This window comes from Atheta coriaria, unplaced genomic scaffold, assembly GCF_025399875.1.
Source record: "Atheta coriaria isolate IRGN ID8LTWV9N9 unplaced genomic scaffold, Caltech_Dcor_3.1 hic_scaffold_6_pilon, whole genome shotgun sequence".
Classification (NCBI taxonomy): domain Eukaryota; kingdom Metazoa; phylum Arthropoda; class Insecta; order Coleoptera; family Staphylinidae; genus Dalotia; species Dalotia coriaria.
In genome coordinates, this window is record NW_027045448.1 from 15,098,439 (window position 1) to 15,125,487 (window position 27,049).

A 27,049-nucleotide genomic window follows, 5' to 3' on the forward strand; every position below is an offset into this window, starting at 1 on the left:
GACGTAAACTAAGCTAAGATTATTTATCATTACACAATAAATTAAACGATCAAAACATAAACTTCATGCCAGATTCGTAAAATATTCAATAAAATTGGGATTCTAATCTAAATTTAAAACTGCTGGTCATAAACTTTTTACGACTTTTTACTGCACCAGCTCAAAACATCGTAAAATGAATTAAATGGGAAAGAAAGAATTGTTACGCTTATCACGCCTCTATAACCTCACTTTAAAGCACCCCAAGATGTCATCATGTCATTTACCTGCAACCTTGTCTTCGGGATTATTTTATAACCATGTCAGTTGAACAGTAAATTTCTAGCTATAATAATAATGCTTTCTGGTGGCAAATGGCGTAAAACCTAGCAGTAAAATTTACAACCGCAATATGTTCCAAGTTGATATGCCGTAGCTCATTTTACTTCTTTCATACAGGTGGATTTCAATATGAAAATCGCACATTGGTATGACTATTCTCGCCCTAGTCGTAATCGTAGTCGTTAAATCATAACTTTACGACGTCACCTATCTCCACTCTTCTAGCGGTTTGAGATGGGTGCAAAAGTTTTCACGCTTCTTGCTTGGTTCATTCGTCTCACGGAACTCCAAAGTAATACATGCCAAACGTCTACGACCGTAATTAATATTTTCGTAATATATTCCGCCCTCGAGCGCTTCATCTAACACCAAATCCGTGATGCTGTAAAGTTTGGAAGGTTTAAAAAAAGATGTAAACTTTGTGATAAATGAGGGTTCAAAGATGTGTACACAGTTCAAACTTAATAAAAACAATTTCTTCCTTTTGTAATCAATTTCGAAAGTTAATTTGAACTATTAGAAAGCTCTCCTTTCGGTCAAACTGAAGGTGACACATTGTTTATGTTTTTTTCTTTTTCAAAAGTCATGCACCGAACGATCACGTCCAAGCTCTCTGGCGTTCGGTGCGGCAACGTCATGAATAAAAAATGGCAACGCGTCCCGGCGCCTCCACCAAGCGCGTTACCAGGCTGCGTTTCGCGCACATCGTAATGCAAATTGCGCGAGCGGAAAAGCTCAACACTTTCAATTCCAACCCGCACGCACAGGAAGCCTACAATACCCTCGATAATTCCACAACTTTATTGCAATTCCCACCTTCACCCATCTCAATAACAATAACAATAGCAGGTTGCGGAGGCTCCCAAACTCCTATGGAATATATAAACTCAATTCAACCCAAAAAATATATATAGTTGACAAATTGAGATGATTCTGAAGGGGAAAATATATAAAATATAAACTTGCATAACTCTAAAGCTCAAAAAATATTTTTAGACGAAAATACTTTTATAATTTCGTATTCCATTCGTCATCAAGATAAATAATACCTTACAATTATTATCGAAATTATGATGTCTACAAATAACAACCATTATAACGATATGTGGTTATATCGTGTAGAGTTCGTGCAGATTAATATCATGCATCACCCAAGTAAATTGAATGCATGTAGATATTAATGCACTAATCAATTACAAAAGGTATTACAATTGGGAATTGACAGAACAATACCTTTTCTATTTAGAATTGAATGCCTCACTAAATAAATATGAGAGAATATATTTTTCTCAGAAAATTTGTGCGCGAGACTTTTATTTTCGACGTGAGCCAATAATTTTCACTTAAACTTTTTTTAATAATAAATTTTCATTTTCCCTCGGCTGCGAAAGAAACTGGCGCACTCGTATATTTATTTGCCAAATGAATAACCAAGTTGGCTAGAAAACATAAGTGTGTTAAATTGCAAACGTCAAACATTTATTTTATTCATCACATACTCGTAGAATAAAGAAGTTTTAAAAATACTCATAATGTTTTGACAATTTTTATAATTAATGACTTTTACGATAAAATTTACGATATGTAATCCCAATTTGAAGGACAGATAATAATAAAAAAGGTGTCCATAAATATTTATCGACTATTATCAACCAGTGTGTTGCACTGCGTCCATTATAATGTAGCTTCAATAAATATTGAATCCAGCAAATATATGCTAGCGGCTCAGATGTATATTATATAAACACACTTCAACAAGCAAGCAATTTACTGGAATATATTGCAATATTTCCCGCTAGTATTTCCGCAAAGCGAAAAAGGGCGAAAATAAAAACATTCAACATTCGGCAATATCAAATTCCTTTCATTTCAATTTTATTCACTTGCGTATTCATATCCGCGAAAGCAACCTTTGAATAAACTTGTATGAATATTTCAATGTTTCAATATTTCGTCCTGTTTCACGCACCATTTAACAAATCCTCTCTGACTGCACTCACCGCCTGCTTTCTTCCACTTTGTTTTATTCCATTTTATTGCACATTTCGTGTCCTCGATCGTGTTCTTTTATGTTTTTATTTCGACTCATGCTTCGTCCTTTTGGCTGTCATCAGCACGGTCGTTGAGTTCGAAATAATATCATGCTGCTCACGCACAGTCTATGCTGTCTTTATAATTTTCGTCGCATGTGCGAGATAAAAACAACGTATAAATTACGACCACAGCCGCGCAACAGCGCGCCGAACAGCAATTTATAACGCAGCGGCAGGTCCTTCACAAAGGAGACGCTAGATAGCCGTGCAAGGACTCCATCATCAGGCGAATGGCTCTGGTAATGCGTTAAGGCAAACTAAGAAAAAACTATATACAGTAAGATGCGCGGGATTAAAAACATATGAAGGTTTTGTTCCTATTTTTTATGTTGCTACGCTACTGCGTTCATAATAACAAAACAATATAACGAGAACAATCTCGACAATTTGAAATGTCTCATATTACTTTATCTTAAATACTTAAATTTTAAATAAATGCGTCTAGATATATGAGAAAGTACTTAATCTTGAATGACATATAAATTTCTCCAATGTTATCCCGCAATATTACAAGTTTTATCCGGCAGAAGAAAGAAAATGAAAAATTATTCATATGCAAAAACAAATTATATTTTAATATCAAGACGACATGGTAGCAAATTGTCCAATTGTTATATAAAAACTACAGTAAACCGATAAAGAAATATGAAACGCGTAAAATTCATCGAATTTCCCCGAGTTAATTAAAGCTTAACTTTTTTCATGTGAAATATAAGCTCGTAATACGATCGCAGAATAACAATTCTTACTAAAAACGTAATACAGAATCAATTGATTCAAATATAACACATTCCCAGCGTAAATATTATTATTGATGTAACTAATGGCATTCGTTTCGAGGAATTCTGAATAATAATCAAGTATTTAGTCTTTGTTCCACCAGCTTACAAAAACCGCAAGTACAAGTACAGAGACTTTACAAACTTGTCCGCCGCATTGTACCGGAACGCAATATTAAGCCCACTTTGCAAAACAAACTTTGCAGCGACACGAAACGAAGAAAACGCACTCAAATGCATTACACGTATTACCATGTTCTTACCGAGGTAATATACATAATCAAGCACTTCTAACGCTCGTGATAATAAACTTTAAAAGCATACTAAATTTATTTACAGGATAGTAATTTCAAAATAAACTATTATTAAATTTGAAAATTCATCGATCTGGATAAATGTTCAATTTGCATGTTATATGCACTGTCAACATGACAAACGAAAGCAATAAACAACGCGTTTTGAGCACGCCGCATCGCACATTATAAAATGCAATTTGTAAATGTGCTTGATATATGAATGCATAAATACTGGTAAATTTGTTGCGTTCCAGCCAAACTGTTAACCGTGAACCATTCAAACAACACTAAACCACATTTAAAACGCCCGGCACGCTGGCGTATGCATGTTTGATTGCAATTAATTACAACAATGCGACGCGTATTGCAATGAACGACATAACACTGGCTGAAACATTATGCGCTCAAGGATAAACTCATTGGATACCAAGTAAAACAAGAAAAATAGTTACATATCAAAGAAAAACATTTTAATATAACTTTTTTTGACTTTTAAATTCGTACAGAAAAATATCTGTAGGTACATGTGTTGGTTAATAGATTAATCTCGTTTAAAACATAAAACCAGACGCAGAAAAACATGAAAAATGTTCTTGTGTCGCATGGTCATATCGTTTAATTATCCTTCATCCTTTATGGTGCTACCAATTTCCGCAAATCTCGTTTTTGCATTCTGTTGGACCACAGAATCACAATACAACACAATGGCCGAGACTTTCTGCGCCCGTTATATCCGAGTGTATTCGGAAATAATACTACGTGACTCTTGCCCGAAAACCACTTGAAATTGGTGGTAATAAATCATTTTTATTATCATTCATTCTGAACTACTTTAAAAACAATCAAATCCATCTGCCTTTAAAGATTTCTCCACCCACGCATCAATTAAACCCTATTTACAGCATTTATCACACATATTTTATCATAATTGGCAAGTGCCTGTACTGCAGCGATTGCGGAATAAATCACACATCCTACGTTTGCAACATGCTTTGCATCGGATATGCTGTTAACCATGTGGGCAACAACGGCTGCATTGCGTGCGAGAAGTTGGAATATTCGGTACGAGCCGACGCCCGGCGCATCCGCCACTATTATCGATCATTTATTATCTGCCATTAGACACATTTCCGATCAAAGCACCGCACAAGCAATTCTTCGTGGTTAATACATCTACATTTATGAGTAACAGCAAAATATGACGATAAATACCTCCAGAAATGCATTAATAAATCTTTCAAATAAAATCATAATAATTAACAACTAAATATGGTTGATGTTGACTTAAAGATGTCCGAAAACGATTAGTCAGTGACGCCGACGCATTCAAATTAAATCTGTATACAACACGATCGAAAACAATGCACAAACGAGGTCCAAGTTGAGTTATTCCAAGTCCAAACTTATGATTCGCACTGCACCGGACAGTTGATTTAGTAATGTGCTGCATTGTGGACGTATACTTTTGTCCGTTCATTGTACGCTCGTAATATTTACTTTGTTATAGATTTATCGTCTTTTTTCTATCGTATTTAAAGTGCACGCGCTCTCAAACCGCTAGAGATAAAATAGTGACGTGTTGGTGCGATAATAAAACCTAAACTCTATCATATGATTTGGGATTTTTATACAAAGTGTGACAGTGTTTGTGGTTTTTGTAATTTTGTGATTATAAGTGTGTAGCAAATTGCAAAATCACTTTTCGGAGTTGAAGTGTAAAAAGCCCTGGATTATATATGATTAAATTGAATTAATTAAAAGAATAAGGTATGATTATTAATTATTCAATATTATCTAAAAGTCATAAAACTTAGATGACACTAATTAGATTCAAATTGGGAAACATAGATAATGTGACTGAATTAAATTATCTATACCAAAACAATATAAAGCAGATTAAGTTATTTTTGTGCTACTCAATAAATTTTAAATCCGCTTTTAACGAACTTGTTCAATTCTTAATCCGCTTGTTTGCGACCAAGCTGATTCGTACATCGAGATCAATTAAATTTTCACTGTTCATCTGTGCGTGAGTGCATGAACACATTTCAAAACAAACATGTGCAACAATATGATATCGCGTGAATTATAGTATCGTGACATATTTAAGTAATTTATAGAAGAAGCACATAATGGAATAATATAGATTATACAATGCAGTAAGTAATCATTTTATATTGTCTACATGTGAAAAAATAATACAGAAAATATTATGAAAAGAAAAATTCTTCGAAGTAATTGTGCATTGTTGGAAAATTAATCAAGTACAATCAAGTGCTACACTTTTTTCTTTTAATCTCTTATTTTTTTGCGAGTACAGTACTGCTATTTCTTGCCAAAGAAAACTTATTAAAACGCGCTTTAGCAGCACAATGAAAGAAAAATACGCAACATAAAAGAATTTCGTATTATTCCAGGAACAAAAGTAATTGAAATTAAATTCGCTCGTTTTCATATTAATTGTATTGTCATTTATAAATTAGAATGAATCGATTGAGATAAATCCACAACCGGTTAAAAAACACTTCAGAATACGAGTAGAATGTGTTTATAATTGTGTTTATGGCTTTGTGCTATGTTCGCACGACAGTATTAGTAAATATTTCTTGCCGCGTTGAAATTAAACCTAAAGCACTCATGCGGCAATTATGCGCAAATTATGAACGCTTATATAGCCAGGGCACGTTGATAAAATTTATCTAGATGCGCCTGAGAACTTTTAATAAAACGTCGTTTTAATAAATGGCATTACCGTAGCGAGAGGCGCACTTTTCCGGAATGTGTTGTTAGAGGACGCAAAACTTTCATATATTCTCACTTTGCACTCAAGTAACAACTGACAATATAGCACAAATTTCATAAACCCCATTTTATTACCGTAATGTAAAAGTTTACACTAAGATATTGCGAAAATGATATTATTAGCTTTTACCCTTGACTTCGTTCGAGTTGATGATTTTTTTATTACTTGACTAGAATTACTGCAACACGCAGTAGCCTATGTAATTCCCCTAAGTCTAAAAATCCCCAAACCAAAATTTATCAAAATTGATTGTGTGGTTTCCACATAGCACAGCGCTACATTCGCATTTATAATATTAGTCAGTATAAACAAGTTCCTGCGTAAGCAACTCGCAATACTCCTGTTGCGTCAACAAGCACTCCCCAGTAAAGGGATGCATGTAATATAAGGAAGATTGGATAAATGAACCACCTATTTGGCGAGCGGTTTGCAGGAAATTTATAAGCGGAAAGCCGCTATGCAAATTGGCGCAGGGCCCAGTCAATGGGGGCGCAGGGATAATCGCAATTCTCGTTTCGGCTATTATCATAACGCTAATAATCGTTCGCAATTTACATAGTAACAGTGGACGGTCCAACAGGCAAACCACATTCGTATTCAAATTTCCGGGTAGATATTGCATCAGCAGAAAAAAAAAAACATGTTGAAAAGCGGATTTAAAATATCCTACAAATGATGGAATTAATTTAAAGTGTTATTGAGTTTCAATTCATTTGCGCGTTGAAATATAGACTCAATTGTACTAATTATCACTGTCAATATTTACCCAACGCGGAAATTATCCGCCAGTAGTACATGAACGTAAACATCATCAATATCGGCACACAAATTATTACGTAGCTGCTACAAATTGTTGTTTCATTGCACAAACTGAAACGCGTCTGCTCATAATCATCAAGCATCAAGTAATTGATATTGAATCATTCCGAGAAGGTACGTCCCAGAAAGAGACAGAGCAAGCGGATCCTAATCATAATCTACTAAGTGAATTGTGAAACTATAGAGGGTAGTTTATCGGCTTCCGCTTGTCAATATCAATTTAAAGATTGTACGGAGATAAATTAGATATTAATTTCACTTTAATGTTTCAATTGTAATCGTTTATCTTTTAATTTTTTTTTTTGTGTTTTTGCGTAAAGTGTTGATGTAGAGGTATGAATCAAATGAGTATAAAACGTTTTCCGCGCGGCGAGATAAAACAAACAGACCTAGAGTGAAATAAAACAACTGTACTATTTAATGAATTCGTTGTTTGTTACGTCAACATTTGTGTTACACAACCGACTCTGCATTTTCATTAACTTTTTAACCAGAAAAAAAAGTTTAATTAAATGACATACCGAAATATAAATATCCTGTTGGAAAAACTTTGATTAGCTTTTAAAATTTACTCTCGTCGTAATTGAGTAATATAATAAATCACAATTTTATGTATAATTATAAATATTTATGTTGTTGTTTCAGTTTGAACACATGGGCCCCTAAGTGAGAAAGTTATAGAAAGCAATAACCATGGATCAATTACAAAAAGTCCAAAGTTTGGGCATTGAATATGCCAGAAGAGAATGCATAAGCATGGCCGACATCGCCACGCCAATTGAAGAACCATCCACTGGTAAGCGACGAAAACAATTCTAATAAGAAACCAAGATAAATACTCACGCGGAGTCTTGATTACCCTCGGCGCGTGCAAATAGTGATAATAGCCCGCTTTGCAATAGTCACAATTCCGTATCGATTTTTTAATGAAGTCTCCGAACAAACAAGCAGCGATGCACACACACACACATACATATACACTGCAGCCCGGCACCTTCGCCAACGCCGTTGTGCAGAAGAGCGGAAACACAAATCGTTATGTCGAGTCAACGTCTCGTTTCATACACGCAAACGCCGGGGCCGCCCACGACGTAAAACTTGTTCTAAGTTAGCGACAAGCCAAGAACCAAGAAAAAAATGAAGAAGGCGACGTGTCTAGCAAGTTTCTAATAAGGTACGCGCACAGTCTGCCAAACCAAAAAGACCAACACAACTCGCGTCACAGTGGCTGGCAAGATGCGAAGAATTTTATTGCAAGTTCACCTGTCGATAAATGCAAATGTTGGATGTAATAACGAGTTGTAAAAGTCCTAAATTTCAAAATTCAGATAAATATTTTTAAATTACACAAACACTATCAACATTATGTAAAATTCTGCGACGGGAAAATCGATAAAAACACCTGCAATTTAGAATTTCGCAATTCAATACAAGCGTATCCTGTGTCTGCGTTGTGAACACCTTCCGTACACCCGGCTTTGATGATCTCAAATATTCACTTCCTAGCATATTTGCTTTCCAGGATATACAAAAATAAACCCACAGACGTAGAGCATGTTCAAATGCAATTTATGTTCAAACGTCAAAACTAAAATAACACAACTTTAGCAGCAGACGACGTCTGCAATTATTAATCAGGCGCAAAGTGTTTGTAAATTAAACACTCAATAATTCAATGGTGAATAGAATGACTAACGTTCAAATATTCGATTATACACTTAACAATGTCCATGTTTTAGTTACTTTATGAATGTCATCCTGAACTTCTTCTTCTTTATTTCTACCAAGACCCACTGCAATAACTTTATTTTTACCAAAAAAGAATCTGCTTGGCTTCCATTCCTCTCTGATCTCTTTCATTTTCTCATTTCGCATGTCATCACATGTGAACACATACACAGAGTTATATTTTTCCACACAACTTCGAACATCGTCGACAATCCTCTGTTTTAATGCAAGACCTTTTTTGTCGGTCTTTGTTAATGATACTAAAAGAAAACGTTTGTTTATAGACTTTCACGAAAGAAACGTGCGAGTTTGAGGTTATATTATGTTTTTCGATAAAAAAGCCAAAAATAAGAATATATCACATACCTTTCTTATCACGTTTTGATTTAGGCATTGTGGTTTACTAATATAACACAAAACAACTTTGAATTAACTATTATTTAATTATTAATTAAGGATTCACGTACAGAGGTAAACGGCTTGAGAAACAAACTAACGCGAGTGGTAATGGAAACATGTGTGAGATGGCGCAGCTGTAAACTATTCTTATTCCACCGCACAAGATGGCGCAACCTAACACAAATTTACTTTATTTATTTCTTCAGATCCAAAATGCAACCAAATTTTGCGAACCCGACGGCTCCTGGTACAATTGGACAAACTACCAAGACTGTATGCCAAGTAATACCACCGTCGTATCCATCGACATCAACAAATCGCACTCGCTGGACAATCTCAAGGCGTACGTCCCAACAATTAACATCATCTCACGCACAGGCTACTCAATTTCTTTCTTCACACTCGTCCTGGCCTTCTTCATAATGTTATCCATAAAGTAAGCATAACAATTAAAAATAGTGCAAATAAATTTTTGTTTAATTGTGTCTCTGCTGATGTCTGCGCAGGAAACTACACTGCGCACGTAACAAACTTCACATGCATCTTTTCGCATCTTTTATAATGCGAGCAGGAATGCGATTATTGAAAGATCTTCTATTCGCGGACGGAATCTTAAACTCCCTTACAAAACTAATAGACGGCAATAAATACATTGTGGACGATAAGAAAAACAGCAACTGGAGATGCAAATTATTTTTGAGTCTATTTAACTTCTTCATTACTGCAAACTACTCTTGGATTTTAATGGAGGGATTATATCTTTACAATTTAATATTTCGATCGATGTTTGCGGATTCCCACACGAAAATAACACAATATATAATCCTCGGATGGGGAATGCCGTTTTTGGTAGTTGCTGCATGGGCCACAGCCAGGATTTTAATGGAAGATACATATTGCTGGACTACTCATGATCAGGACAAGATGACTTTTTGGATTATTCGCATTCCAACTGCTGTTTCTATTATGGTACTCAATTATACCTTATTTTTGATGAATATTTAATGAAATTTTATTTCAGTTAAATTTATATCTTTTCGTGAGGATCGCATTGGTTATTTATATGAAGTTACAACCACCGAATCAGGAAGAAGCAAGAAGTTACCGTAAATGGGCGAGGAGTACCCTTGTCCTGGCGCCATTGTTTGGCATCCATTACGCTGTTTTGATTGGAATGTCTTCGTCATCCAATGAAACCGTCGAAATTATTTGGTTGTTTGCTGATCAACTTTTTGCAAGTTTTAATGTAATACCAATCAATAAAAAATAATATTTTTGTTTTTATCATTGTATTTTGTGTGTTTTAGGGTTTTGTGGTGGCCATTTTGTACTGTTTCCTTAACAGTGAAGTCCGAGCTGAATTAAAACCGCATATTCACGCTTTTTTGGTTTTTATTGCGTCGCATAATTGTTTAAAATATTTTTTCCCATGCAGAGAACGATATCTTAGGTATGATTTTCGTATTTTTTAAATAAATGAATATGTTTATTAAATTTATATTTTTTTAGATCAGCAAGAGGTAGGACATCAGTTTGTACGACAATGTCTTGCAGTTCGTTGTTTAACAATGTGGTTAATCCCAGAAACAGTCGAGCTGGACTACGAGGAGATCAAGCATTGCGTAACAAAAACGGTAATTAATTTAATTCATTGCTAAAATTTGCTTGACACGAATTTGTTTCAGACAGGAATAAAGAACATGTCTGCCATCCGCATGCAAGATACATCCAAGATGATTATCAAGCACGACATTCTCGAGGCTCGGCGAAGCAGCTCCTTGCAATCGGATCGAACGGATCAATCCATCAAGTAAATAATTTTAAAAAAAAAACATTTAATAATTAAAACTAAACTTTTCCAATATCTAGAATCAAAGACTTGGGAGTTTAGAAGAGGACCTCACTCCGGAATCTTTCTGCATGCTGCCAGCGCCCGGAAATCATCTTCAGCCGAAGATAGAAACGCCCGACTGAGACATGCTCGAGACGGTCCTATAATAATAAGAAAAACATCGAAACAAGTCCAAAAGTCCATGGATCCCACAGGATCACAACAAGAACCAGAACCATATGAATTAAATACAGGGTACTAAGCTAAACTATTTCTACGTTAATTGATATTAACTTATTGATGGAACTAATATGTGTGTATGTGTTATCAGCGCATATCAAAAATATACTCACTATTCATATTCATGAACGAGAACAAAGAGACATTTATGTATTTTTCTGACTGTGTACGATAGTACTTAATACTTAATGTATTGTGTTAAATAAAGATAAGATGTTTTAAAAATAAACGAAACAAATCTAAAGTTCAACCAAACATGAACATGATGGTTGTGTATTTGTAATAATGTTAAATAAAAAGAAATATTGCATATTTTGTGCTGTTTTAGTGTTAATTGAATACAACAGCAATAAATATATAAAGAAGACGCGGATGTACAGAACGGTAAATTACACGTCTGATCGGCCGGGTGCATTGCACGCACACAACTATTTATTTTCTGCACTTGTGAACAATGTCAAGCCGTTGTGCGATGAGACGACCGAGGCTTGAATCAATGTCGGTTATAGAGTCGCTGCACGCTTCTGCTAATGCGACTAATGTGTGCACTTGATTGACAACTTAAGAGACTGTTTAAAGGACGTTGGTACACATTTTAACTTCGCAGACAGTCTGACCAAAACAATCTTCCAAGTATTTTTTTAACTTTAAGAAAATTCTTATAAATTTATTCTTATAAAATAATTGATTTACTCTTCTGTTCATATTTATATTTACGTAGGTGAAAGTTGACGCGCCCACATCGCAGTAGAATTAAACATCGTAAAACTATGAAACAGATTAGTTCAGAATTGATCAGAGCAGGATTTATTTTCAAACCAGACGCATAGCAATTTGATTTTAAATTAATTCGGTTCTGAATGTAAATATTTATAGATACACAAACCAAAACTTTTATTGTGGTAAACATGCGTATCGGTCGAGTAAAGTTCTCACGATATTTGACCAACTCGCGATTAGCAACGCCCAAGAAAGTAAATACCAAAGTTTAAACTCGTCCACTTTACTCACCTTTATGTAATTTTCCATTCGATTAATAAAATTCTCTTCCCACGATATTCGTACTTATAATTAATCTTAGTCAGATAATTTTTGTTTATGTCATTGTTTAATGCCGAATATACAAAATAAACACTCGATATGATATCGTTTATCGGCGAGAGAAGTTCACCAAAGTCACCCTCTCAAGCCGCTATGGGAGATTAACAGATGTGAGATGTTAGAGAATTATTTCGATATATTTATGGATTTATATTTATATTAACTCTGTGCCACATGCATGCGGTGCACACATGAACAAGAAATCATCGCCTACTTCTCTAGCCGTTTGAACTCGAGTGCCTTGCTTGTGCCTCATTGTCGTATCGGCGTTGTTCAAGTGCACATCGTTCACTAGCGAATTATCGTAAATTGCAGGCAGGCAGTATATTAGCGCACAATCACGTATGCGAATAGTAATTGAACAGACTGTCTCGCTGTGATGAAGTTATTTGTTTGTGTAATAATCGCACTGGTTTTGCACTGTGATTTTATTCGTGCAAAACCAGCCCCGCTTTATGTTATGCTTGTTGTTAATGTCGCTTGTAGCTTAAACAATTCATTGAATACGTTGCTCGCGGGTCGAAAGCCTACTCGACCAACCATCTTATTGTGACCATGGGTGGCGATTTTACCTACATGGACGCCCACATGTGGTACAAAAATCTGGACAAACTAATCAGGTAAATCTTTTTTTTTATTCTAAAGATTGGGAGTTCATCGATTACATCAAAAACGCATCCAAGGTATATCAGACAGACAATGTCATCATCACAATGGGTGAAGACTTTTTCTATCAAGATGCCAACATGTGGTTTAAGAATTTAGACAAACTCATTAAGTACGTAATTCAAGAATCAAAAATTGAAAATTTACTAAATTTCCTTTAGGTATGCAAATGCGGAGAGCAACACTACCAATATCAATCTTCTCTATTCGACGCCATCTTGTTATCTGAAGGCTGTGCATGATGATGCGCAGAAGAAGAAAATCACTTTCCAACCAAAAGCTGATGATTTCTTCCCGTATGCGTCTGATCCTACGGCATTCTGGACCGGATATTTTACTTCAAAACCAGCGATCAAACGTTTTGAACGAATTGGCAATAATTATCTGCAAATTTGTAAACAGCTCTACACGCTTACAAACCTAGGTCCGGAAGACTGGGCTGATCTTAATGTGATGCGGGAAGCTATGGGTGTCATGCAACATCACGATGCTATTACCGGAACAGAAAAAGATCACGTGGCTAGTGATTACGCCCGCCTTTTGAGCAAAGGTTTTGAAGAATGTGACATAGTAATGTCCACAGCTTTGAGTAAATTGGTCGCTGGGAAGAAACAACGTCAACCTAGGGATGACCAGGAAGAATGGACACAACCACAACCGGAAATTGACTTCAGTACCTGCATGCTAGCGAATATAAGTCAGTGTGAATTTACTGAGAACCAGAAAGAGTTTGTGATTACCGTTTACAATCCGCTGAGTCATGATATTGATCAATATGTACGATTCCCGGTTGTTGAAGAGGGTTTGGAGGTGACAGCTCCGGATGGTTCTCAAGTAGTGGTACAAATTGTCCCTGCGCATAGTGCTGTACTAAATGTACCAGGCAGGACCAGTGGTGCAAAGTATGAGGCAATTTTCCAAGCACTTAAGGTACCCGCAATGGGTTTCAAATCATTCTACGCGCGGGTTGTCAAAAAGAACATGGTTACCAAAGTGTCCCAAGTAAAGGATTTCCAAAGTGGAGTAAGTATTACTGACCTACGCCTTAAATTGTTATTAAAAACATTTTTTGTTATGATATAGAATATCCTCATCAAAATTGATGAAGTCTCCGGAAAAATCTTCGAGATCTCTATGAATGGTAAAGACGTCCCATTCAAGAACGACTTTTTCTATTATCATTCCGCGTCTGGGGATAACCGCAACTATGATACCAGGTCTTCTGGTGCGTACATCTTCCGTCCCAATGGTACCCTCCATAACGTCGTGGACATTGTCAAGAACTCCATATATCAAGGTGCGCTTGTTACCGAACTGCATCAAGTCTTCAATGACTGGATCTCCCAAGTTGTAAGGGTATACGAAGGTGAAGACCACGTGGAGTTTGAGTGGTTAATTGGCCCTATTCCCATTGAGTAAGTCTTAAATATTTTCTTGTCCCGGTTACTTACTTTTTGATTTTAGTGACGAAATTGGTAAAGAAGTAGTGACCAAATACACAACGCAACTTAAAACTGAGTCCACCTTCTACACTGATTCGAACGGACGTGAAATGTTGAAACGTGTGAAGGACTTCCGACCCTCATGGAAACTAAACCTAACGGAACCAGTTCCCGGAAATTATTACCCCGTCACGGCTAAGATTTTGATTCGGGATCCTACCAATAATTTGGAGGTGGCAGTATTAAATGACCGCGCACAGGGTGGTACTAGTCTCCAAGATGGCGAAATTGAATTGATGTTGCACCGGAGATGTCTTCACGATGACGCGTTTGGTGTTGGCGAAGCTCTGAATGAAACACAATTTGATAAGGGTTTAGTTGTTCGAGGTTCTCACTATATTGTCCTGGGTGAATACATTAATCAAGATGGTTTGGCAGCATATGAACGTGAATTAGCCCAGAAGAAACTCCTCCAAGCATGGACTTTCTTATCATCAACTCAAGGACTTTCCTTCACTGATTATAAAGCTAAATATGTCATGAAGTATTCTGGGTTAACTCAAAGTCTCCCCAAAAACGTCCACATACTTACTTTGGAACCATGGAAGGCAAAATCTCTGCTTCTGCGCTTGGAACACATCATGGAGAAAGACGAAGATACAACCCTATCTCAGCCTGTTAAAGTTAATTTGCAGAATTTGTTCCAACCCTTTAAAATCCTCTCCTTTAGAGAGACCACTCTAGGTGGTAATCAATGGGTGGAACAAAACAAGCGTATGCAATTTAAGTCAGGTCCCATTGCACGTGTTGAAGATTTTGTTGACTATTATACTTCTTACCAGACTACAACCGACGAACTGGAGGAAAAATGGCGTCGCGGATCTGCACTATACAGGAAGAATCAAATGGAAAGCAATGATATCAAGAGACCGCCAAGGAAACACGAGGCTATGGAGTACTACGTCTATGTTGATGATAAGTTTGATGTTGTGCTCAATCCAATGGAGATACGCACTTTTGTTATTGATACCGATATGATTTAGAACTGTGTAGAATTTTGTAACTTCTGCAAAATAGAAGTTAGTTTTAAAAAACTAAAGAAACAATTTTAATTTACTGATAGTTATTTATCAACATTTATAACTGAACAATCTAATAATTATTGTTTACCGTGATTCACTGCACATCACATTTTGCAACATTATGAAGATATGCAACCCACACTACCGCTTTAACCTTAATAGGCGGCATGTGATGATGAAATAGCGCATCTTCAACAATCTCCAACTCAGTTCAAAAACGAATGAGCAAGCATTAGCACATCGCACGTTTTCTCCTCTCTACCAAACATCTGGGCATTAAAACTTAGATTATAAAAATGTCTCAAGACGACGAAACTATAAAAGAGTTTGTCTCTTTGGGTTTAAGTGAACAAAAAGCTAAAGAAACATTGAAAAATGCCAACGTGACGAAAACCCTCAAAGTGATATTGAATGAGGTAAGAGATTTGAAAGTAATTCAGTAATCATCTTATAATTGCTTTCTCTGTATTATAGGTGAGAGGTATTGTACTGCCAGAAGGAGTGGGAATACTTCTGTATCATTTGGCAACTAAACTCAAGCCACAGATGCAACACCATTTATCATTCATCATAAAATACATCATTTTGAAGAAGTTAGATAGTACTTTAAGGGTAGAAAAAGCAATTGAATTTACCCTAGCTAATGTAAACCAGGTCAATGCTGCTGAATTTGAAAAGTTCTGTGGTGTGGGCATTGTAGTTACACCTGAAGAAATTGAAAAGGTTGTCGAGCAAGAAATCAATGCTATAAAACCAGAATTGATCGAGAAGAGGTACAGATATAATGCAGGGCCACTTATGCAGAGAGTAAGAACTACTTTGCCATGGGCTGATGGAAAAGCAGTGAAAAATGAAGTTGATTTACAGGTAAATTCAATCATATTTATATTGTAAAATTTAACATAATGAATTAATTTTTGTTAGATTTTGGACATTTTGGGAATAAAAACTAATGCTGATCTTGCACCATTACCAAAAGAAAAGAAGCCAGCTAAACCATCAAAACCCCAAAAGGATGTTACCAAAGAATCTGAGTCTGTTGAAGCTCTTACAATTATAGATGTAATGAAGAAACTAAACTTCCATAAACCGGGCGAGAACTTCAAAACAGACGGGTATGTCCTCACCGAAAAGACTCATGATTTATTAAAAGAGCATTTAAAAATCACGGGTGGTAAAATTCGTACTCGTTTCCCCCCGGAACCGAACGGTATCTTACATATTGGCCACGCTAAGGCAATCAACATCAATTTTGGCTATGCTGCTGCCAATAATGGTACTTGCTACCTGCGCTATGATGACACAAATCCCGAAAAAGAAGAAGAAAAGTTTTTCATTGGCATTCGAGATATGGTAGAATGGCTAGGTTACAAACCTGCAAAGATCACCCATTCATCAGACAATTTTGATCAATTATACCAATGGGCTGTACAGTTGATTAAGAATGGTTTGGCCTACATCTGCCATCAGACTGCTGATGAAATGAAAGGGTTCAACCCAGAACCATCTCCATGGAGGGATAGACCAGTTGAAGAAAGTTTGCAACTATTTGAAGACATGAAAAATGGAAAAATTGATGAGGGTGCTGCAACTCTCCGAATGAAAATCACTCTGGAAGAAGGTAAATTAGATCCTGTAGCTTATAGGGTTAGATTCACGCCTCATCATCGTACCGGATCAAAATGGTGCATCTATCCGACTTACGACTACACTCATTGTCTTTGCGATAGTATCGAAAACATCACGCATTCATTATGCACCAAAGAGTTCCAATCTCGTAGATCTAGTTATTATTGGTTGTGCAATGCTTTGTCTATATACTGCCCTGTGCAGTGGGAGTATGGTAGACTTAATGTCAACTACACTGTTGTCTCCAAGCGAAAAATCGCTAAGCTTATCGATGAGAACATCGTCAAAGATTGGGACGATCCGAGACTATTCACTTTGACTGCCCTGAGGAGAAGAGGCTTCCCAGCTGAGGCTATTAATAATTTCTGCGCGCAACTAGGCGTAACAGGAGCTCAAAGTACAGTAGATCCAGGAATGTTGGAAGCATTTGTCCGTGATTATTTAAATATTCACGCACCTAGAGTAATGGTCGTGGTGGAGCCACTGAAAGTAATCATTAATAACTTCCCTCATGCTGGTGTTACTAAAATACCTGTACCTAACTTCCCCAACAGGCCTGAATTGGGTAATCATGATGTGTGTTTTAATCAAATTATCTACATCGAAAAATCCGACTTTATGGAAGTCGGAGATAAGGGTTATCGTCGTTTGACGAAAACCCAATCTGTGGGTTTGAGGCATGCTGGTTATGTCTTGGAAGTTGTTGATATTGTCAAAGCTAACAATGGAGATGTAATTGAAGTGGTTTGCAAATGTACAGAAGTAGATAAAGTTACCAGCAAACCAAAAGCATTCATACATTGGGTCAGTGATCCGGTTAATGTTGATATACGAATTTACGAAACACTCTTTAAACATAAGAATCCGGAAGATCCCGCTGAAGTTCCCGGCGGTTTTATTACCGATTGCAACTTGGATTCTTTGAAAATTGCTAATGGTTTGGCTGATGCATCAATCAAATCAGCAAAAGTCTATGATAAGTTCCAATTTGAACGATTGGGATTCTTTTCTGTTGATCCGGATACAACTAGAGATAGGGTAAGTGCAAATACAATTGATTGTTTTGTTTAAATATTAATTTTGATTATTTGATTACAGATTGTGTTCAATAAAACTGTTGGTTTGAAGGAGGATGCAGGTAAATGATTGTTTTGTAATATCCATCATTAATAAACACAATTTACCTTGACGATGACTTTATGTTTGTTAGTTATTGCGCAATAATAACGAAACTTTTAAACTAATAAGATTCCGGAATTTTGAACATTTTGAATTTTTTTAGTTCTGCGTCAAACCGTACTGTGACACTTGGCGCTAGTGACGTTTTTACAAAGTTAAACGAGTATGCTCGATAAATATCGAACGTATTGTAGTCGTCTTAATGGTGCCGGTGTGCTTGCACGCGTTTCTCTTGCAAGTCTCGTTTGTTTTGGTTAAAGTTCGCCATTAATCGAAACTGCTAATAAGGAATTCATTTTATACGCGCTTATCGGTATCCATCATGTATAGAAGACATCCAGCATCTCCGGCATGTGTTTGCTGCGAACTGGGGGGACATCAGGGTAGTTCACCATCATTTCACTGGTAAGTTTAGCATTCAATTAATTCCAGAAGATTTCAGCATCTTAGTCGCTACACACAATAATTGTTATCGATTTTGTCTCTCCGCGTTTATCAATGTCAGTGTGTAAACAAGTTTTTTTGGCGTGCAGATCTTGCACAGTCCGCGTATTGCTGCAGGCTACACGTTTTTGTATGTTTGAATATGCGACTCTGCCGCCTCCCGAAATCACACTAGAAGTGCCTTAAAATCGTCCGGCAATTTTCACGACTTTTGTAATTTTCTGAAACACGCGGTGGAAATTTGGCTGTATCTTGGGTACCATTGGTGCAATTTCAATAATTCTTTAAACTTTAGATACCGCGAGATATATTTTACATGATGCGAGCTTTGCCGCCACCTAAAATCGCGCTAGAAGTTGCCCAAATCGTCTGAAATTTTCTACCGATGTTTGTGGATTTTTTGAAAACACCTCGGTGGAAATTTGAGTGGTAACTCCGAGAACGCTTGGTGCGATTTCCATAATTTTTCGAATTTAGATACCGCGAGATACATATATTACATGATGCGCGTTTGCCGCCCCTGAAATCACGCTAGAAGTGTCTTAAAATCGTCTTGAAATTTTCGCGATGTTTGTGATTTTTTTAAACACTCGGTGGAAATTTGGCTGTAACTCGAGAACCCTTGGTGCGATTTCAATAATTTTTTCGAATTTAGATACCGCGAGATACATTTTACGAGATGCGCGTATGCCGCCCCCTGAAATCACGCTAGAAGTGTCTTAAAATCGTCTTGAAATTTTCACGATGTTTGTGCTTTTTTGAAACACTCGGTGGAAATTTGGCTGTAACTCGGGAACCCTTGGTGCGATTTAAATAATTTTTTTCGAATTTAGATACCGCGAGATGTTTTATATGATGCGCGTTTGCCGCCCCCTGGAAATCACGCTAGAAGTGTCTTTTAAATCGTCTTGAAATTTCGTGATGTTTTGTGATTTTTTGAAACACTCGGTGGAAATTTGGTTGTAACTCGGGAACCTTGGTGCGATTTCCATACTCTTTTTTTCTTTTGAATTTAGATACCGCGAGATACATTTTACATGATGCGCGTTTGCCGCCCCCGGAAATCACGCTGAAGTGTCTTAAAATCGTCTTGGAAATTTTCACGATGTTTGTGCTTTTTGAAACACTCGCGGAAATTTGGCTGTAACTCGGGAACCCTCTTGCGATTTCACAATTTTTTCGAATTTAGATACCGCGAGATACATTTTATATGATGCGTTTGCCGCCCCCTGAAATCACGCCGCCAGATGTGTCTTAAAAATCGTCTTGGAAATTTTGCGATGTTTGTGATTTTTGAAACACTCCGGTGGAAATTTTGGCTGTAACTCGAGAACCCTTGGTGCGCGATTTCCATAATTTTTTCGAATTTAGATACCGCGAGATACATTTTACCTGGATGCACGTTTGCCGCCCCTGAAATCGCGTGCCAGAAGCGTCTTTTAAAATCGTCTTGAAATTTTCACGATGTTTGTGGGATTTTTAAACACTCGCGGAAATTTGAGGTAACTCGAGAACGCTTGCGCGATTTCCATACTCTTCGGAATTTAGATACCGCGAGATACATATTACATATGATGCGCGTTTCGCCGCCCCTGAAATCACGCTAGAAGTGTCTTAAAATCGTCTTGTAATTTCTGCGATGTTTCAGGATTTTTTAAACACTCGGTGGAATTCTCCCTATTGTAACTCGGGGAAACTTTGGTGCGATTTCACAATTTTTTCGAATTTAGATACCGCGATACATTTTATAAGTGATGCGCGTTTGCCGCCCCTGAAATCACGCTAGAAGTGTCTTAAAATCGTCTTGAAATTTTCACGATGTTTGTGCTTTTTTGAAACACTCGGTGGAAATTTGGCTGTAACTCGGGAACCCTTGGTGCGATTTCAATAATTTTTTCGAATTTAGATACCGCGAGATACATTTTATATGATGCGCGTTTGCCGCCCCTGAAATCACGCTAGAAGTGTCTTAAAATCGTCTTGAAATTTTCACGATGTTTGTGCTTTTTGAAACACTCGGTGAAATTTAGCTTCAAAACTGGGAACCCTTTGGTGCGATTTAAATAATTTTTTCTGAATTTAGATACCGCGAGATACATTTATATGATGCGCGTTTGCCGCCCCCTGAAATCACGCTTTCAGAAGTGTCTTGCAAAAATCGTCTTGAAATTTTCGTGTGATGTTTGTGATTTTTTGAAACACTCGGTGAAATTTGGTTGTAACCGGGGAACCCCTTGGTGCGATTTCCATAATTTTTCGAATTTAGATACCGCGAGATACATTTTACATGATGCGCGTTTGCCGCCCCTGAAATCACGCTAGAAGTGTCTTGAAAATCGTTCGAAATTTCTACGATAGTTTGTGCTTTTGAAAACACTCGGTGGAAATTTGGCTGTAACTCGGGAACCCTTGGTGCGATTTCAATAATTTTTTCGAATTTAGATACCGCGAGATACATTTTATATGATGCGCGTTTGCCGCCCCATGAAATCACGCTAGATGTGTCTTAAAATCGTCTTGAAATTTTTTGCGATGTTTCAGGATTTTTTGAAACACTCGGTGGAAATTTTGGCTGTAACTTCGAGAACCCTTGGTGCGATTTCCATAATTTTTTCTGAATTTAGATACCGCGAGATACATTTTACCTGGATGCACGTTTGCCGCCCCTGGAAATCGTCGCGCTAGAAGCAAGTCTTAAAATCGTCTTGAAATTTCTTCTACGATGTTTGTGATTTTTGAAAAACACTCTCGGTGGAAATTTGAGTAACTCGAGAACGCTTGCGCGATTTCCATAATTTTTTCGAATCTCTAGATACCGCGAGATACATATTACATGATGCGCGTTTGCCGCCTCTGAAATCACGCTAGAAGTGTCTTAAAAATCGTCTTGTAATTTTCGGCGATGTTTGTGATTTTTTAAACACCGGTGGAAATTTGGCTGTAACTGGAACCTTGCGCGATTTCACAATTTTTTCTGAATTTAGATACGCGAGATACATTTTATATGATGCGCGTTTGCCGCCCCCTGAAATCACGCTAGAAGTAAGTTCAAAAATCGTCTGAAATTTTCACGATGTTTGTGCTTTTTTGAAACACTCGGTGGAAATTTGGCTGTAACCCGGGAACCCTTGGTGCGATTTCAATAATTTTTTCGAATTTAGATACCGCGAGATACATTTTATATGATGCGCGTTTGCCGCCCCCGGAAATCACGCTCTAGAAGTGTCTTAAAATCGTCTTGAAATTTTCGCGATGTTTGTGATTTTTTGAAACACTCGGTGGAAATTTGGCTGTAACTCGGGAACCCTTGGTGCGATTTCCATAATTTTTTCGAATTTAGATACCGCGAGATACATTTTACATGATGCGCGTTTGCCGCCCCTGAAATCACGCTAGAAGTGTCTTAAAATCGTCTTGAAATTTTCGCGATGTTTGTGATTTTTTTAAACACTCGGTGGAAATTTGGCTGTAACTCGAGAACCCTTGGTGCGATTTCAATAATTTTTTCGAATTTAGATACCGCGAGATACATTTTACGAGATGCGCGTATGCCGCCCCCTGAAATCACGCTAGAAGTGTCTTAAAATCGTCTTGAAATTTTCGCGATGTTTGTGATTTTTTTAAACACTCGGTGGAAATTTGGCTGTAACTCGGGAACCCTTGGTGCGATTTCAATAATTTTTTCGAATTTTGATACCGCCAGATACATTTTACATGATGCGTGCTTGCCGCCTCCCGAAATCACGGTAGAAGTGCCTTAAAATATTTTTGAAATTTTCACGAACATTTACAACCAGGAATCAATTTATATAACAATTTTCTGTATATATTTATTTTTGTAGCGTTTGGGCGGTAACTTACCGAGTAGCAGAGATCAAAAAGGTAAAGTAATTTCCAATCCAATTTAAATTTTGCTTAATCCAGATATAAAATAGGCCGCTCGGTAAGTCTAAAATGCTGAATTACAGCTTTCTGTAAATCAGAGGATTGCTATCAATTGGTTTGCACTGATACACCTAGATGGTGCTAGTGAATGACAATTTATTACAGTTGTTGAAAGATTCGGACCACCACACCTAGATGGCGATAGTATCGGACAATTTATTACAGTTCGTAAATAGATTTAGATTCCGACGCCTAGATAGCGCTAGTATCGCCGTCATTTGTTGTTGCTATCAATTCGTTCACCTGTTTAGTCTGGTTTGCGCCGCGGTGCTATTCGCGTGTTTGATTCATTTGTTTGTTGCATTGAACGTATCGCAATACTGATAGTAACCGCGTGTTCTCGCCGTTAGCTGTGCACACTCAGTTCCATTCCGGTTGCCGAATGAATCGCGTGTTCATCGCGACTATTTTTGATTCTTTAAATCGTTAGTAAGAAAATTTATCGATTTTCAATACCCAATTGCCAGTACACACCGGGGACGTGGTTTTAATACGTAATTGCACGCATTGAATGTTCAATAACCGCGAATTAATCGTCAGTTTACCGGTGCGCGTGTGATGTTCCGTCGGCCGTCGCTGAATATAAGTCGTGTTGGTCTACGAGTACATGTGCACAGCGTGCGTGTCCATCGACATATAGGAGAAACTTTGATTTATAATTATTTCCTGCAGATAAACAACGTTGGTGCCCAGAAGAAGTTTGTGAGTGACCGATCCATGGAGTTTGCAATACCTATAGCGGAAGTGTTGGAGATGCGCGTACTTTAAGGCAAGTCTTTAAAAGCTATGTATGTATTTTTAAAAGTTATTAATAAAACACTTATTACATTTATAATCTTATTCACATTTCTATTTGGTACCCTCTTTGTCGTTTTCAGTATTAAATAGTATGGCATATAACTTAAGTGCGTGGCGCAGGTATAACATAACTGTTGCTTGAATTGTGTTGTTGTTTTTAAAAACATGATAAATTTAGAAACATAAATAGAAGAATCAAATAACAATGATAAAAACACTCGGTGGTCGAGTGGAGACGTGCACCTGCTGGCATGCCAGCGGACACGGATCGAATCCCAGCTGCAGAAGGCATTTTTCTCAAATATAAAAATATCAGGTGTAATTTGGGTTGCATATATGAATTGCAACGAAATATAAGAGAAATTGAAATACAAGTGAAGGCAATAAGAGAAGTAAGAAAGCAAATGGAGAAACGAGAACAGGGAAAAAAAAGAGAATAAGAAGAAGTAGAAGAGAACAGAGTAGAGAAGAGAGTAGAGGAGATAGAAGAAAGAGAACATGGGAGGGTCAGATTTTTAAATTTTGGCACGTGTCGTTATAGACAGTCATAAAGCCGATCTCCAGAGCGCCGGAGGCGCTCTTGGTCGATCGCCCACCGCTTCGATTCTTCCATTGCCCCGTGGCCCATCCTACAGCTACGCCGATGTCTCTGCGCTTCATCCCCGAAATTATCAGGCATATCAACAATTTTATGGTGGGGATCACCCCAGAGAGAGGAACTCCCTTATAAGGACATCCTTTTTAAGGACTTGTAAAATAATATTTAATTTTTTAAGTCGCCTCAAGAGAGGGATTAATTTAAAAATATTCTTACAAGTTCTGACCTGTAGCTGAAAAATGAAAGATGGATACTACCAAATCATACAGATACCTTAACAATTTTTATAGAGGGGATCATCCCCTGAGAGAGGGAACTCTCTCTCTTAGAGAGACTCCTACCTGTAATGATAGGCTGGGCGAACACATAAAATGAAAGCAGTCAATATATTCCTACTATTTCTTTATTAACAATAGAATACAAGTTTTGATTTTACAAGTCAACGGAATTCGTGCCGCCATATTGAACAGTGGACTTTACGACCTTCTTAGCCGCGCACATCTAACGCCAGCTAAAATAGCAAGTACCACTTCATAAAGTAAGGATAAACAAATTAGCAAATAGCCCATTTTCTACGTCAGTGGAACAAATATACAGGGTGTTACAAATGAAAAATATAAAATTGGTTCAAAACATTTAAGCACAACAAATATCGCTGGTTTTTCACCCAATGGATGGGAAACCTACATACAGGGTGTTACAAAAAAAGAAAACAAATTATAATATTTAAAACAAAACTCAAACTACAAGGGGAAAACGTATATTAGAATCCATTTTTGCATAAACACAACGGAAAACTAATGTACAGGGTGTTAGAAAAGAAAATTATTATTATAGTTGAACAGCAAATGTACAGTACAAACTTGAAAATACTCGATCTTGATGACTTTTGAAAAGCACAACGGGAAACTAATATACTGCGTTACTGAAAGAAAAATCAAAAGTTCAAGGAGGGAAATATCAAAGGAAACATTACTTTGTTTATCGGTTTTTCACAGAAGCACAAGGAAAATTTATATACAGGTGAATCAAAAAGGAAAACTAATATTTAATTAATAGAAATGAACGGCTAAAAACAATACAGCGATAAGGCAAGATGATGAGAAGAAAACAATTACATTTTTAAAACGAACATTACAAAAAACAGAACAATTAAGATGAAGTCATTTTCCCTCTGGATAATAAGAAAAAGTGAATGGTTAAATGATATAAAAAATTCAAACTCAAATACCACTTTATTGTACAAGTAAATCAGTGAGCGAGCAGCACCGTTACAAGTCGTAGGTTGCAGCGAGGGCACAGAAACGCATCCGACGGCACGCGACAAACTTCAACAATTAATGTGTTAAACGGGATGAAGACATAATTGATAGAGCAATCTATAAATCAATTGCAAATTACAAATATGAATATGAGATGCAACATACGAGTATGAGATATAAACAACACGTACTCGTACATGTTGCATCCCGCAGTGAGAGCTGAAAGTAAGCAGCCGACGGCAGACTACAATCTTGAACAACGAGTATTCTAATGGGTAATATTCAACACGATAAAAGACTAAATTAATACAGCAATCTATAAATCAATTTTAAATGTAAATATGAAACTATTATAAACAAAAAAATTATTAATTGGTCTATGTTTAGAATAATACATAGTGATAAATGTTGATGTAAAGAAAACATTTATTTTTGTAGTTAAAATCATGCGTTTGTCAAGTGTTTCATGAAATTAATCAAAAAATCTCTTTAGAAAATATGAAAACATACCTTGATGCAAAATAAATTTTTCGCTTTTGAAGTATCCAATCACTTATTAATTAGGCACATTACAGCAAACACGCGTTAATACCAGAGTACGAAACTAATTAAATTCAAAATGTAGTTGATAACGACTTTTTACATTAAATGAATATAATCGAAGTATATCTGACGCATGACGATACCGTACATCATTCACACGCACTTTTGCAAATATACTACCCAAGTGTTTAACAAACACCGCACATCACCCTCAAAAGTAACCGAACAGATCAATTACAGGACAATTAGGAATCTTACATAATAACGCGCAAAGAAAATTAAGAAATTTAAAGGTTCGCGAAGCGCACAATTCACCCTGACGATCAAAATTAGACTAACACAGTTTGTTGACCGCGTAAAAGTTGAGAATGTGGCGACGGCACACAAGTTGAAGATAAACAAAACCTTGTTTGTTTCTAAAACACAGATAGTAACAGTGTAAGATGCCAGCACAATTCTACATAGTATGCATTGAATATCATGCATATTATAAGGAACATAGACCGCAGATGCAATGCACGAAATACGTCTAAAAATTGTGTTACTCTACGCGATAAAAGAAATGCAACTAACAACACAATAAATAATAAATAATATATCTCGCGTTACGGAATTTTCTAGCAATACATTTCGATACAGGGAGATACAGGATTAAATTCCGCTACTAATAAAATTATTCCGGACTTAGAATTAGATCATGTCTGCGTGTTATAACAAAAGAAACCATACTGTATCCTAGCGCAACGATACAAGTGCGTAAACACACAACTATCAATATAACCTGCGTTACGGAATCCTTTCTACATTAAATTTCGATGGTGGAGATACAGAATTAAATTCCGCTACTAATAAAATTATGCCGGACTTAGAATTAGGACTGTCTGCGTGTTATAACAAAAGAAAAACTGGCTATTAATCCCAGCGCAACGAGTACAAGTGCGTAAACACACAACTATCAATATAACTCGCGTTACGGAATTTTCTAGCATTAAATTTCGATACAGGGAGATACAGATTTAAATTCCGCTACTAATAAAATTATTCCGGACTA

At 36.8% G+C, this 27,049-nt stretch overlaps 3 protein-coding genes and 1 long non-coding RNA gene across 5 annotated transcripts; all 4 read left to right on the plus strand.

The window, feature by feature from the left end:
• Positions 1 to 9,186: 9,186 nt before the first annotated feature.
• On the plus strand, positions 9,187 to 11,564 carry LOC135793407 (parathyroid hormone/parathyroid hormone-related peptide receptor-like). Of its 2 annotated transcripts, none has more exons than XM_065304354.1 (7): positions 9,187 to 9,674; positions 9,745 to 10,207; positions 10,260 to 10,484; positions 10,546 to 10,688; positions 10,748 to 10,872; positions 10,924 to 11,048; positions 11,108 to 11,564. In XM_065304354.1, exons 1-7 carry the CDS (start codon positions 9,403 to 9,405, stop codon positions 11,210 to 11,212), a joined length of 1,458 nt encoding a protein of 485 aa, XP_065160426.1. In that variant the 5' UTR covers positions 9,187 to 9,402; the 3' UTR covers positions 11,213 to 11,564. The 2 variants fall into 2 exon arrangements, with proteins under 2 accessions (XP_065160426.1, XP_065160427.1); XM_065304355.1 differs by having other exon boundaries at positions 10,928 to 11,048.
• Positions 11,565 to 12,874: 1,310 nt separating this feature from the next.
• On the plus strand, positions 12,875 to 15,597 carry LOC135793406 (lysosomal alpha-mannosidase-like). Its single transcript, XM_065304352.1, has 4 exons — positions 12,875 to 13,030; positions 13,238 to 14,099; positions 14,160 to 14,491; positions 14,541 to 15,597. The coding sequence occupies exons 1-4, from the start codon at positions 12,966 to 12,968 to the stop codon at positions 15,559 to 15,561; spliced, it is 2,280 nt and encodes a 759-aa protein (XP_065160424.1). The 5' UTR covers positions 12,875 to 12,965; the 3' UTR covers positions 15,562 to 15,597.
• A 150-nt stretch (positions 15,598 to 15,747) lies between these two features.
• GlnRS (Glutaminyl-tRNA synthetase) lies at positions 15,748 to 18,418 on the plus strand. The gene is made up of 4 exons (XM_065305153.1): positions 15,748 to 16,016; positions 16,075 to 16,467; positions 16,525 to 18,267; positions 18,328 to 18,418. Exons 1-4 carry the CDS (start codon positions 15,897 to 15,899, stop codon positions 18,373 to 18,375), a joined length of 2,304 nt encoding a protein of 767 aa, XP_065161225.1. The 5' UTR covers positions 15,748 to 15,896; the 3' UTR covers positions 18,376 to 18,418.
• A 110-nt stretch (positions 18,419 to 18,528) lies between these two features.
• Positions 18,529 to 23,632, plus strand: LOC135794342 (uncharacterized). The gene is made up of 3 exons (XR_010548872.1): positions 18,529 to 18,813; positions 22,695 to 22,734; positions 23,470 to 23,632. It is a non-coding gene; the product is annotated as an uncharacterized lncRNA (long non-coding RNA).
• The last annotated feature ends 3,417 nt before the right edge of the window (positions 23,633 to 27,049 follow it).